This window comes from Cyprinus carpio, chromosome B6, assembly GCF_018340385.1.
Source record: "Cyprinus carpio isolate SPL01 chromosome B6, ASM1834038v1, whole genome shotgun sequence".
Taxonomy (NCBI): Eukaryota; Metazoa; Chordata; class Actinopteri; order Cypriniformes; family Cyprinidae; genus Cyprinus; species Cyprinus carpio.
Window position 1 is genome coordinate 29,217,755 of NC_056602.1, and position 13,026 is coordinate 29,230,780.

At 34.0% G+C, this 13,026-nt stretch overlaps 1 protein-coding gene across 4 annotated transcripts in view; it reads right to left on the reverse strand.

Annotated features, from left to right (window-relative positions):
* Nucleotides 1–13,026, reverse strand: part of LOC122137719 (TOX high mobility group box family member 2-like) — a 78,112-nt gene that overhangs the window by 50,054 nt on the left and 15,032 nt on the right. For all 4 annotated transcript variants that reach the window (XM_042726680.1, XM_042726681.1, XM_042726682.1 and 1 more), the window contains exon 2: nucleotides 12,123–12,182. In XM_042726680.1, the coding sequence (XP_042582614.1) occupies nucleotides 12,123–12,167 (45 nt within the window). In that variant the 5' untranslated portion in view covers nucleotides 12,168–12,182. The remainder of the gene's footprint in view (nucleotides 1–12,122; nucleotides 12,183–13,026) is intronic.

Below are 13,026 nucleotides of genomic sequence, written 5' to 3' on the forward strand. Positions count from 1 at the left end.
GTTTTACCATGGTATATACTCTTCCAAAATACCGCGGTTTCAAACACATTCATACACTTCAAAAAGTAGGCTGTCACATGGTACTGCCCTGGTGCTTTAGACTTGGTAGCGTGGTAGATTTCTGTAAGGAACACGGGCGTGAGCAGATGCAGGACTGTAAATGTGGAATCTGCTGTAATGTGTTGAGATCTGAAGTTGAAAGTCCATTAGCTGAAGCTCCATTCAGTGCCGCGGAGCGACGGCTGACTCATCACACATCTCCCGCGCTTGAAAGGCCGCGCTCATCAAATCCGTCCACGTCATGCTGATTTTAAGGATAAATGCTAACAATGGATTCAGTGAGTGTTTTGTGCGGAAACCAGGAAGGGACAGGACGTTTGTCAAAAGTAGCAGAACGTCCTTGACGATAAAATGTAAATCTCAAGGTTGTGCCATGTCGAATGATTCGGAAAAATACATAATTCATCCACCTCACTTCAGGACGTGATTATATGTATTACACATTTAGAAGCTGCTCTTCAAAGCTTCATCGCAAGGCAGTTGGTAATAAGACAAATTGTTTTTTTTTTCTCCTGTTTGTTTGCCTCTTTTTTTCATTTTGCTGCTGCTCCTCAATCTCTCCGTCCAATTTTCAAGGATATTAGAACTCTATTTGGATGCAAGATGGCGTTTGCGTTGAGTTTGAGGGTTTCAATTTGTAGCTTTCATTAACTGAAGAGGGGACGCCACTTTGAAACGAACGCTATCAAATTCCCGGGAATATTTACGACGTGCCGCTCGAAACATTTGGTGGTGGTTTGTCGAGGAGGCCGCTGGAAAGTCGACTCACATTTGTGCATGTGATCATATGCAGACGCGCACAAACCCAACGCCTTCTGTTTTCATAAACAGATGAACGGCTAGTTTGTGTAAATGATGGAATAATGAAAAGAGAAAAGAGTTTTTCTCATGTTGGGAAGGCGTCCAACTCTCTCTGGCAGCAATTTAAAGCCATTGTATGCTGTTGGGCTGATTAGAAATCCAACCATATGAGCGCGCGAGCTTCAGTCTTAACACAACAGATGTCATTCAGACATAAATCTATTTCGATCTGGCTTATTAAGACTATTATTTCCACAACTACAGTTTTACATGTTCTGAAGCATATCTGCATGTGCAAAACTCAACGGCATTTTGGTTTATCTAGCTCCTCCTGTGTTTTTTTTTTTGACCAGTTTTCTTGTCCGTCAGGTGAAAATCATGCATCTGATCGCTTGAAATGCATGCATAAAAGTGATGCATTTAAACCGGAATATATTGTGGTTGAAAGAACCAAACTTCTCTCTTGATGACAGTGATGGAGAGCTTTGTACGCTATATTAATATTCGCATTTATTAATATTAATATTAGCTTTTATTCCTCACCTGTTACGTAAAATAATATTTCTGAATTAGTAAAATGTCTGGGAGGAATACTTACTCAAGTGCAAATAATAAAACTCTGAAAGTTTCTTGTTTGGCGAGGCAAATGTAATGTGCTTGTGTGTTTAAAAGCATAATGACAGATTTTTCTAATAAGCATTTTTCTATAGACCTCCAGCGACATGCGGTGATGGATGCCTGAGCGATCTAACCTAAAACACATCCCCCACAAACCCAACGAACGACAGACAAAGAAAGACATTTATCTGATTCCCATTCACTCTGTGTGTGTGTGTGTGTGTGTATGGGTGGGTTTATCAAAGACGATGTTTTTGGAGCATCATCTGTTTTTATTTGGCTGACGGACAGCAGCACCATCATAAATTACCCGAAGACCAGACACAGAGAGAAAGAGCATCTGTGTGTGTGTTTGTGTGTGTGTGTGTGTGGACACAATCGTTCCCAGAAGTGAGATAAAATGACAAAATCTCCTTTTGGGGACATAGGTAGAGGTGAAAACCATTCATAACTGAAACAAATATTGAGTTAATACATACAAATGCATGCATTACCAATTCCAAAAATGCAAAATGATCTTTAAGGATTTAGGGTTAAACTTGCAATAGTTCGTAGTGTTTGCCAAGTCAAGTATGCAAAAAAAATATATATAAATAAATAAATTCTATCTAGACATTTTTCACTTGAAACAGGAAGAAACTGTCCTAGTGAATTAATAATGAATTGATACATATAAATGCATGCACTTTTTATTCTAAAAATGCTAAATGTTCTTTATATAGGGTTAAGCTTGTTACTGTTAACAGCGTTTGTTTAGTCAAGTATCCCAAACAATCATCTATCTAGACTCTTTTCTCTAGAGACAGGTAGAAATCACCCTAGTAAATAATAAATTATTCATGAATTAATAAATATAAATGCATGCATTTTAATTCTAAAAATGCAAAATGTACTGGGATTAACTTGCGGTTAAGGGTTTAGTTTTAGTTCAGCTTGTAATAGTAGTGTTTGCCAAGTCAAGTATCGCAAAAAAACATCTCACTTGAGATGGGAAGAAATCACCCTAATGAATTAATAAATATAAATGAATGTAATTTATTATTATATTTATATGATTGGCCTGTTTTTTTTTCTAGTCGAGTCTTTGCAAAGTCTATTCACTTGGGACAGAAAGAAACCACCCATGTGAATTAATAATGAAGTAAGTAATAAAAATGCATGCTTTACTAATTCTAAAACTAATTCAACATTTTCTCTAAGATATAAGTATCCCAAAAAATCTACTCTTTTCAGCTGAGACAGGAAAACTAGCACCCTAGCAACGTCCTGTCAATCATCCAGAGCATCCTAGGAACGTCCTGTCAATCATCCAGCACACCCTAGCAACCAAACAGCAATAGGAAAAACATGTTTTGCATGGTTTGCCCTTCAGAAAACTTCACGATCCAGTCATTACAAGCTTTATTTATATGTCTATATGTGCTCATTTAGACAGGCAGGTATAAAGCAGCACCTTTTCCAACAGTGGATTGGATTATGGGCGTCTGCAGCGAGAGATAATTAATAAATATCCGGCTAAATGAAACCTAATTGCAACAGTCACACACACACACAGTCGTATTCACCCATAAATAAAGTGAATGTGCTGCCTACATACCATCTGCTCCGGTCTACATTATTCTAAGAGCATGTGGACGAGGAGAAACATTTAACCTTCAATGTGTTCACTCAAACACCATATGCTCAAGCGCCAATTTACAGGCTGAAATATCCAGAAATCTTTACATTCTCATCAGCCCAGTTTGACCCAGTCGGTTCTCTACAGTTCAATAGCACTTGAAGGAGACGTCTGGTAAAGAAAAAAATAACACTTTTTCTTTTGTACCTCGCTGTCGGCATCCTCCGTATGCATATGCATGAACACACACACCGTTTTCAACAATATCATATCAGAGCAGAGGAGTCATAGTGGGGAAAATAAAAATACTGCATAGACTTTAGGTTCTCTTCAGAGGTCTGTAACATCTTGCGTCAATTTATGAATATGATTGAGAAATGAGATATAGGAGTTAAGTGGTGTTGTCATGACGATTTGCATGTCTTATTTTCTTTCAGACGTGCATGTGGATCAGCAATCGTCTTCAGAGTACATGATTCAGTGTTTCAGATTTTCAGTTGTTATTCTTATAGTTAATATTTTTCTGCTGAAATCATTTGAAAGCAAGTTGTGACTTCAACTATTTAATTTACTGTAATATATTAAAAAAGTGCATTTAAATAAACTAATAAGACTAAAAAATTCCCTTCAAAAATTGGGGTCTTTTTTTTTTAAATAATATTTAAATTATGCAAGAATGCATCAAATTGAAGAGCGTTACAAAATGCTCTTTTTAACTTTCTATTTACAGTTTCCAAAAAAAAAAAAAAAAATATTGTGAAGCACAACTGTTTTAAACATTGATAATAATCAGAAATGCTTCTTGAGCAGAAAATCAGCATATTAGAATGATTTCTGAAGATCATGTGACACTGAAGCCTGGAGTAATGATGCTGAAAATACAGCTGTGCATCACAGAAATAAATTACAGTTTAACAGATATTCACATAGAAAACATCTAATTTAAATTGTAATAATATTTCACAATTTTACTGTATGTTTGAACAAATAAATGCAGCCTTGGCGAGCAAAAGAGACTTATTTTGAAAACATATAACTGTAACTAAGCATTCCCAGTATATCACACAGTTAACCCAACATGTTTAGTCTATTAAAACTGTCCTCATTTTCCCATCACGCTCCTCTCAGGTGTTCATTCTGCGTCTTTCATAAAACAGCTATAAATAGTAAGATGATTCAATCAACAAGAAAAGGGGAATGACACAGTCTCGCTCTGTCATTGCACTCCATTTGAGCATTATGAGAATTCTGGGAAATCTGAGGTCATTATTACTGCACACTGGACTGGAAGAGAAACACAACGTGAATGTTAGAGACAGAACGAGAGCGGAGGGGAATCAAACTAACGATGAACACTCAGGTCACAGACACAGACGTGAGACGGAGCTGCTGCGTGACGTGACATCAGGCAGATATTCACAGCAAATGTCACTAAAATACAGACGTGACGTGTTTTTATGAGTCTTACAGCACATAAGTTCATATGACGTGTGATCGCTGCAGAGATTGGGTTCATGTAATCAAACTGTCTGCTAAACTGACCTCCTAGTATGAGTTAATATATTTGGAATTTTATTTTTATATTTTCTGTTTTCATTTTAATTCGTCTTAAGGATCATGTGACCTGCAGAGATTGGGTTCATGTAGTAATGGTTCTTGTGATTGTGAGTTTTGATGAAAGTTATGAGTTGCATTATAGGATTTATTACAATAGAAAATTGTTATTTTAAACCACAATAATATTTCACAATTTTACTTCTTTTACTGTATTTTGTAATTGGGTCCATTTTTGTTTTTTGGTGGATTGTTGATTGCTATTTATATGGGATTGTTATTTGCTAAAGATATTGTTTATTATTATAGCTATTGTTAATATTATGGATTTTCTGTTTTAATTTTAATTTTAAAGTTTCAGTAATTTTGTTGTGTTTTTATTTATTTATTTTTAAATGTGTATAGTTTATTATTTCATTTTAGTTTTTGTTTTATTTATTTTAATTTTGTTGTGTTTTTATTTATTTATTTTTAAATGTGTATAGTTTATTATTTCATTTTAGTATTGTTAACTAAAACCATAAAAAAGTTGTTATTTTAAATAAATAAAAAATGAACTACATAATATATATATATATCATGTAGTTCATTTTTAATTTATTTAAAATACAACTTTTTTATGGTTTTAGGTCTTAAGAAAACACATATACAGGTGCATCTAAAAAAAAATGTGACATATCATGAAAAAGTATTTTTTTTTTGAAAAGTATTGAGTGCATAAATGAACATACTTTAAAGAACTTGAACTTTTCTGGTTTGCAAATGCTTTTTTTTTAGTGCATAAATGAACATACTTAAAAGAACTTAAACTTTTTCTGGATTTTGACTTTCATGAGCTGTTATAAGCTCTAATCATCAAATAAAAAAAAAAAAAAAAAAAAAACTTTTGAAATATTTTACTTTACATGTAATGAATCTAGAATATATGACTATATGAAAAAAAAAAAATTGAACGATAATTGTACTTTTTTATGTGATGCCTGTTCGAGAAGATATAGCAACAATATGCTCCCTTCTAAGACACCTTATTTTAGTCAGCAACATGTATACTTAAAAAAAAAATCATGCACAATTTTGATATTTGAGAAGATATAGCAACAATATGCTCCCTTCTATTGAAACTTTTTTTATTGAACACTGAAAGTCTCAGTAAAAATGGATAAATCCCTTTTAAAAATCTAATAATGAATCAATTTTTACCCAAGCTAGTATGCTGCTTAGAGAGTATGTAGACAGCAGGTTTGCACACTACTGTAGATGCACACTAAAAATCTTAAAAACACATTATCTTATAAATATCACACACTGGAGTGAATCATCACAATCTGCACTCAGCATCAACATGAAACTTAGTTTCTACTAAATTCAGGCCTGATTAAACAGTGAAAGCTCACTGTACTGAGACTTGCATGTTGTACATGGAAAAAAAACACTGATAAATGAGTTCAGATTTATGAGTTTTACGGATTATGCAGTTTCACAGTGAATTAAGTGATATAGCATGTAAAAACTTATAATTGAAATCTTTTTATATGTTAGTTCTCCTGTCGCATGCAGACAGACAGCTTTGCGACACTTAAAACAACATTACTTTCATAATTTTTTCATTTATTTTTTTTGATTTAACGTCCTGATATGCTCATCAAAGCTCAACTGTTGAGCGTTTATGGTTTTATCTGCCATCCAAACCACATTTCAGGTCAAGTCAGCAGTCTCACATGTAAATGTCACTTCAGCAATGTCTTTTTACATAAACAAACCGTTTCTCAGTTCTCAGTAACGTCATCACATGATTGGAGGCTGCCAAAAGTATGAACGGTACTGTATTTATTTACTGCATGCGGATCTAAAATCTTTAGATAACAGCATAATGCTTTTCAAACTCACAATTCATTTAATTTTGTTTAATAGCATTCTGTGCTGTGATTTTAATGACATTTAAATAAAAATGCAATGAAAAATCTCATGAAAAGACTAAGATCTATGAGGTTTCATGAGGTTGCAAAGGATGTTTTCGAGAAAATGACCCTACAGTGATGTTTCCTTGAGCAGCCTGAGTTTGTTCTGTGTCTTATATGACATGATATAATGATATAACTAAATGAATATACAAAAACTTACTGGCAGAGAAGCACACAAGATATGAGCTGCTGAGGAAATGTTTATCGGTCTGCTTTAAACACGAGCAATGCTGCAGGAGGTGATACACTTTTACTGTATATACACATGATTCCTAAAGTCATATAAAAGACTATAAACTACTGGTAACATAAGCGACTCGAATAAACACTCGCTGCATCTGTTAACAGTTCAGTGTCAGTGAAATATTCCAAACAGCCAAAGACTGATGGGGAGAGTCTCATGAAAACACACGGCCAGCTCATGATTCAGCCCCAAAATCAGAAGAAAGAAACAAGAAATCACATTTCGCATAAAGAAAATTAAACCTATGTTGAGACTTTTTGCATCATAATATTATTTCCATGATAACTGAGCACATCAAATTATCATTACTGAAATGCATCCAGATGTTACTTTTGAGTAAATGATGCCCCTGATGCTCTGCAGTAAATCTCATTAGGTTTGTTTTTTATTCAAATCAGCATAAATTGCATGCTTGCCAAATGCATTTTCCTTTAAAATATAAAAGCATTGCAATAAATATTACCACACTGCATGTAGACCCAAAAATGGGTTGCTGATCTGTTCTGATGCATTAAAAAAAAGCCAAATGCAAATAATAAAATGCAACTAATAATGCATTTCACTAATGAGAGTTTGAGGGTAAATGTCCTTAATTGTCATGAAAATAATGGCACGCAATGCAAAAAATCTTAATGATCCTAGACCAGGCTTCATTGTCTTTATGCAAAATCCAAATTGCATGGTGAAAGCTGAGCAGCACATGTTGTTTTGGGTGTAATGAGATTCACCCGGTGATCAGAGACATTCAGGCCGGTTTGTGAGAGAATGTGAGTTTTGCTGTGGCATCAAATCTAGCCGTCCAGCGATCTCTCTCAGCTTTTGTTTTCTGACTGACTCTCTGCTTGCTCAGCAATCGACTATAGAAATATTTTGGCAGGCTCGCGCTCTTTGTTTTTTCATTTGACAAAAGATGTGTGGTGGTAGCTGGGCGAGGGGGCAGGGCGACGGGCCGGCGCTCACTCCCTCACTTTCTTTTCAATCTAAACAGCAGGAGGAAGTTGTAAATCATAGTAATGTACTCAGCCGTAATTCGGACCAGCAGGGAGAGCAGCGCGCACACACACACACACACACACACACACACACACACAAACACACACACACACATACACACAACATACGGCGTGAGTTTACAGTCGGCACAAAGACGCTTTAATCAGTGAAAACGAGCCAATGACACCAGATCCCCAATCACAGCCAGTCACAGAAAATACACTTACCACACATCCTCTCTCTACTGTATACAGATAACTTTCACATGCTGCTTCTCCCTCTGGTGCTGTCTGATCATTTTTTGACAAAAAAATATTATTTAAATTTTTTATTTATATTTCTATTATTTCTATTTTTATATATATTTAATTATATTTAAAAAAATATTTCTAATTAAATATTAAATTCAATCTTAAATTTTAAATTTATTTAATGTACTGTTTTTTAGAAGAATTTTTCAGCATGGTACAACAACTTAGGAATATTATTTATTTATTTATTTTTTAAAATAATTTTTAGCATGGCACAAAACTTAGTAAAGGTTTCGGTAGTCTGGTTTGTGAATTAAAGTGTTGGAAGATGAATGGGATGGTAATTTTTTGTAGTGGTAGAGGTTTAGTAATGCACCCAAATAAAATCATACTAAAAGCTCATTTTTTGCAATATCACCTCAAGATTTGGAACACAACTTGTTTATATTTATTTGACAGCTTTAGAGTGAATAATGTTTTGGGAAACACACACACACACGACACACACACACTAATATAGTAATATATATATTATATTATATATTTATTTTTGTTTTTTTTTTTTTGGTACTTTTCTTGGGCTTTTTTGTATTTTTCTGGATTTTTCATAATTATAAATTTCTATAACTTTTTTAATATTGATTTTTTTATTATTATTATTTTTACTTTTTTGACTTCAGCAAATACTCTGCCAAGTGTCTTCTTTAAAAAAGTCCAAACTTAAACCTGTGCTCCAGAGCATTCCTGTGTCCCTCCTCATTAATCCTCGAATCAATCCTAAAATGAGTTTTGGATCAGTGTATGCAAACTTTCTCAGTCCTGGATTCTTCTTTATCCTTCAGCAGCAGAATCTCTCTCTCCTGAGGTCTCAGATCCGCAGCCAAACGCTCCTCTGGAAGAGCTTCCTCTGTCCGTTTCTCTCTACGCATTCCCGCTTCCCCTCTAATCACAGGCCTACTTGGCAACCCAAAGCTCCGGGAAGCAATCAATAAACCTTGGACCTTGTTATACTCTAAGTGTGAACTTATAATCTTGACCGCGACGTCTTCTGCATACTCAAACGCCGAGTCCATTAGAGACGTTTCCCAGCTACTTTCTTCAGCCAAGAATGCAAATGCAAAGACTAACATTTACGCCGTGCTATCACATCCAGATGAACTTCAGCTGATAAAGGAGGAGTAAATTGACACAGTGGTGGAGGACGGTTTAGCATGCTAATCAGACGCTGTGTTTTCAGAATAAGATCACGTTTAAAGCCACAGTTTAAACAAAACAAGAAAATCTGTTGTTATTTACGCCATTTCAAACCAGCATGCTGTTATAATTCATATAAGCTTCCTTTGATCACTAAAGCTGCATTTATTTGCATATTTGCATTTATTTAAAAATACAGTAAAAACTGTTAAAATTCTGAAATATTATTACAGTTTAAAATAGCTGTGAATATCTGAATACCTTGTAAACTGTAATTTATTTCTGTGATCAAAGCATCATTATTTCAGTCTTCAGTGTCACGTGATCTTCAGAAATCATTCTAATATGATGATTTGCTGCTCAAGAAACATTTCTGATTATTATCAATGTTGAAAACAGTTGTGCTGCACGATATTTTTGTGGAAACTGTGATGCATTTTATTTTTCAGGATTCACAGATGAATAGAAAGTTCAAAGGAACAGCACTTTTGAACATTTGAAACATTTGTAACATTATAAATCTTTACTGTCACTTTCGATCAATTTAATGCATCTTTGATTAATAAAAGTATCAATTCATTTTAAAAAAATGCAAATCATTTAATGTAATATTAGGATACATGTTTGTCAGTAAATAAACAGAGAGAAATGTGATTTTTAGATTAAATATTCTAATACTCTTGCATTGGAATTGGCCTTGAGGATGGAAATTCACCAAAAAGCCACACAGACGGAAGCAGCATTGATGTTTTTCTCTGTAATCAATTCTCTTGCTATATCTGTCTGTCTCTCTCTTTCTCAGCTCCATTCAGCTTTCTGCTCTCTCTCTCTCTCTCTTTCTCTTGTTGTGCTGCTATCGATCGCCCGAGTCGGCTGGAGGTCAACCCTCGGTGGACTCCAGACTCTTTTGTTGGCGGCGGTTACCGTGGCGATCCTCCGTGACCCTGAACACACAGAAGGCTCGTTAGGGGCCAAGCGGAGACGATCTCTCCCCTACAATCAGACGAGGTCAAAGGTCGCAGGACGACAGCTCGGTCGACATGAATGTGAAGACTCCTGGGAAGAACGCGGCGCCTGATCTGAGACCAAACGAGTGTGTGATGGACCGCGATCAGAACCGTTTCCATGGCATTCATCTTCAATGGAAGCTTTTCAAATAGAATCCGTTACAAAGTAACAGCGGATGAAAAAAGATCAAACAGCCAGAATGTCCAGCTTCTCCTACATGTACAGTGCGCACATGTTGAATTATGAATTATAATGTCAAATTAACAAACAAAACCTGATCATCATGTTCTCCAACATGATCTGAGATGCTGTAAAGAGCAACTTGAGCAACTTTTCTATAATAGTTATATATTTTCAACATTTTTATTTTTTAAACATTTTTTAATTATTTTATGTTTTCTTGGATATTTCTGTAATTTGTAATATTTTTTTAAATTACGTCCTAAAACTTTTTCCCTTAAGTTGTATTGGTTAAATAGTTTTAATATTTGATTTTTATCATTTATAGCATGCAGTTTTACTTATAAAACCTTAAAGTGTTTATATTTCTATAATATTAATATTTCTCAAAATTCTAAAACTTTGTTTATTTTTTTAGGTATGAACTTATTTGATTACATTTGATTAGTCACATAATGCAGAATATTTTATTATTTATAAATATAAATTGTAAATTATATATATATATATACACACATAAAATCTTACAATATTTATATTTCTTTTATATTTATAAGTGATAAAAAAACTAAAAGTTTGAAGTCTGTTTCATATTTTTCTTTTATATTTATAAGTGATAAAAAAACTAAAAGTTTGAAGTCTGTTTCATATTTATTGTATATCCGAATTTTTTCTATTTAAATGTTTTGTTATGATTAAACATTTTCATATTTAGTTTAATTAATTCAATCTTGTCAAGTTGTGCTTTTTGTAATTATTTCTCCTACTGAAAGTCTCTGTCATTTGAAGAACCCAAAATAGACTTTACGATCTCGGCTGTGGTAAAGAATTTATTAAAAATCTGTCATGAAGATCTCATTTAGGGTTTGAATTGGCCCTGTAACTCACAGAAATGATGCTAGACATCTAAACGAACACTAAAAGAAACAATAAATATTCCTTTCTAAGTGTTCTGAAGGAAATGAAATGACAATACAGGTAAAGAGCGATGCGATGCAGAGGAGAGGAGGATGTTACTGTTTCTGTTAATAAAGCAGAAAAACATTCTCAGCTAGTTGGGACTGTTTGTCTGGCTTTGGTCAGTGTGTGTGTGTGTGTGTGTGTGTGTGTGTGTGTGTGTGTGTGTGTGTGTGTGTGTGTGTGTGTGTGAGTACGTGTGTGCATGCATGTGTGTGTGTGTGTGTGTGTGTGTGTGCGCGTGTGTGTGTGTGTGTGTAATATTACAGCGTTAAAATCAGTCTGAACAGCCTGAACCTGGTCAAGCGGAGGAGATACGCAGACAGATGTCAAATACGAGTCTCAAGAGTAAACAAACCAAGACAAAAGGAGCGAGAGAGCGAGAGTACAGGACGTTTTTCAGATCTTCTTCTAGTTTCATCCTCCATAAGAACTATAACTGGATGATATATTGAATATATGCACAATACATTCATGATTTATCCATTAACATTCATGAGAAGCACATCATTAAGCTATTTTGACGATTGCTCCTCGTCTCATAAGAAAGTCCAGATCATGCATTTCAGAAAAACGTTGCGCTCTAAGCCACATGAAAATCAAAACTATAACTAAACAAAATGTTATTTAATTGGAAGAGATTCAAATGAACGAAACGCTGTAAAGCCAGGCCTGAATCTTACCTGACTCGGGGAGAGGAACTCTTGGTTGTTCTCACTCATGTACATGTTGTCACCATCAAACTGCGGACAGATGGAGAGAAGAAGATTAAAGTTTGATTGGTCAGACAGCTGAGATAAAGGAAGATGATTTGCATATCAGACAGAACGTGGAAAAAAGGGAAAGAACAATTCCATCAAAAATGTCAGAGAGACACGGAGAGAGAAAATGAGTGTGTATCTGCTACAAACATCTTCTGGTTTAATTCTAAAGCAGCGTTGCATGCATTGCAACATTTCTACTGACTACTGAAATGTGTCGATTCTAGACCGAAGCTTTAATGTGAACACTACCTTTATAAGAAAGCAAAATATCAGCCATCATATTGAACTCTATGGTGTTTGCCAAAACCACAGAAATCAATATAACATTACAAACTCAACAGACAGTTGTTTGTTTCATAAAATATAAAAAAAAATAGCATTTTATATAATATTAACAATAATAATATACATTTTATATTAAATATAAAAACATAAAATATTACATATATTATTATTTTTATTATTATATTTACATTATATCAATTTTGCATTATTGGTCTCATTATATTATATATTATTTTACTAAAATCCCATTTTTATACTGAATACTGAATAATGTTTAAACTTTAAACTGGAGATTAAATATGAACGCTGCATATATAGGAAGGCAAAGGCCATCATATTGGTTTTTGACCATGTAAACATTAAAAATACTGATATTGGTTTTGGGCCATCAGTTGTCAGCTTTCACATAATAAAATATTATATAATTTGGTAAAAAAAAAAAATGTTAAAAAATGTAAAAAAAAGAAAAAAAAAGAAGAAGAAGATATGTTAATATCTAAATTAACTCATTTTATTTAAATAAAAATGAGTGTTTAGC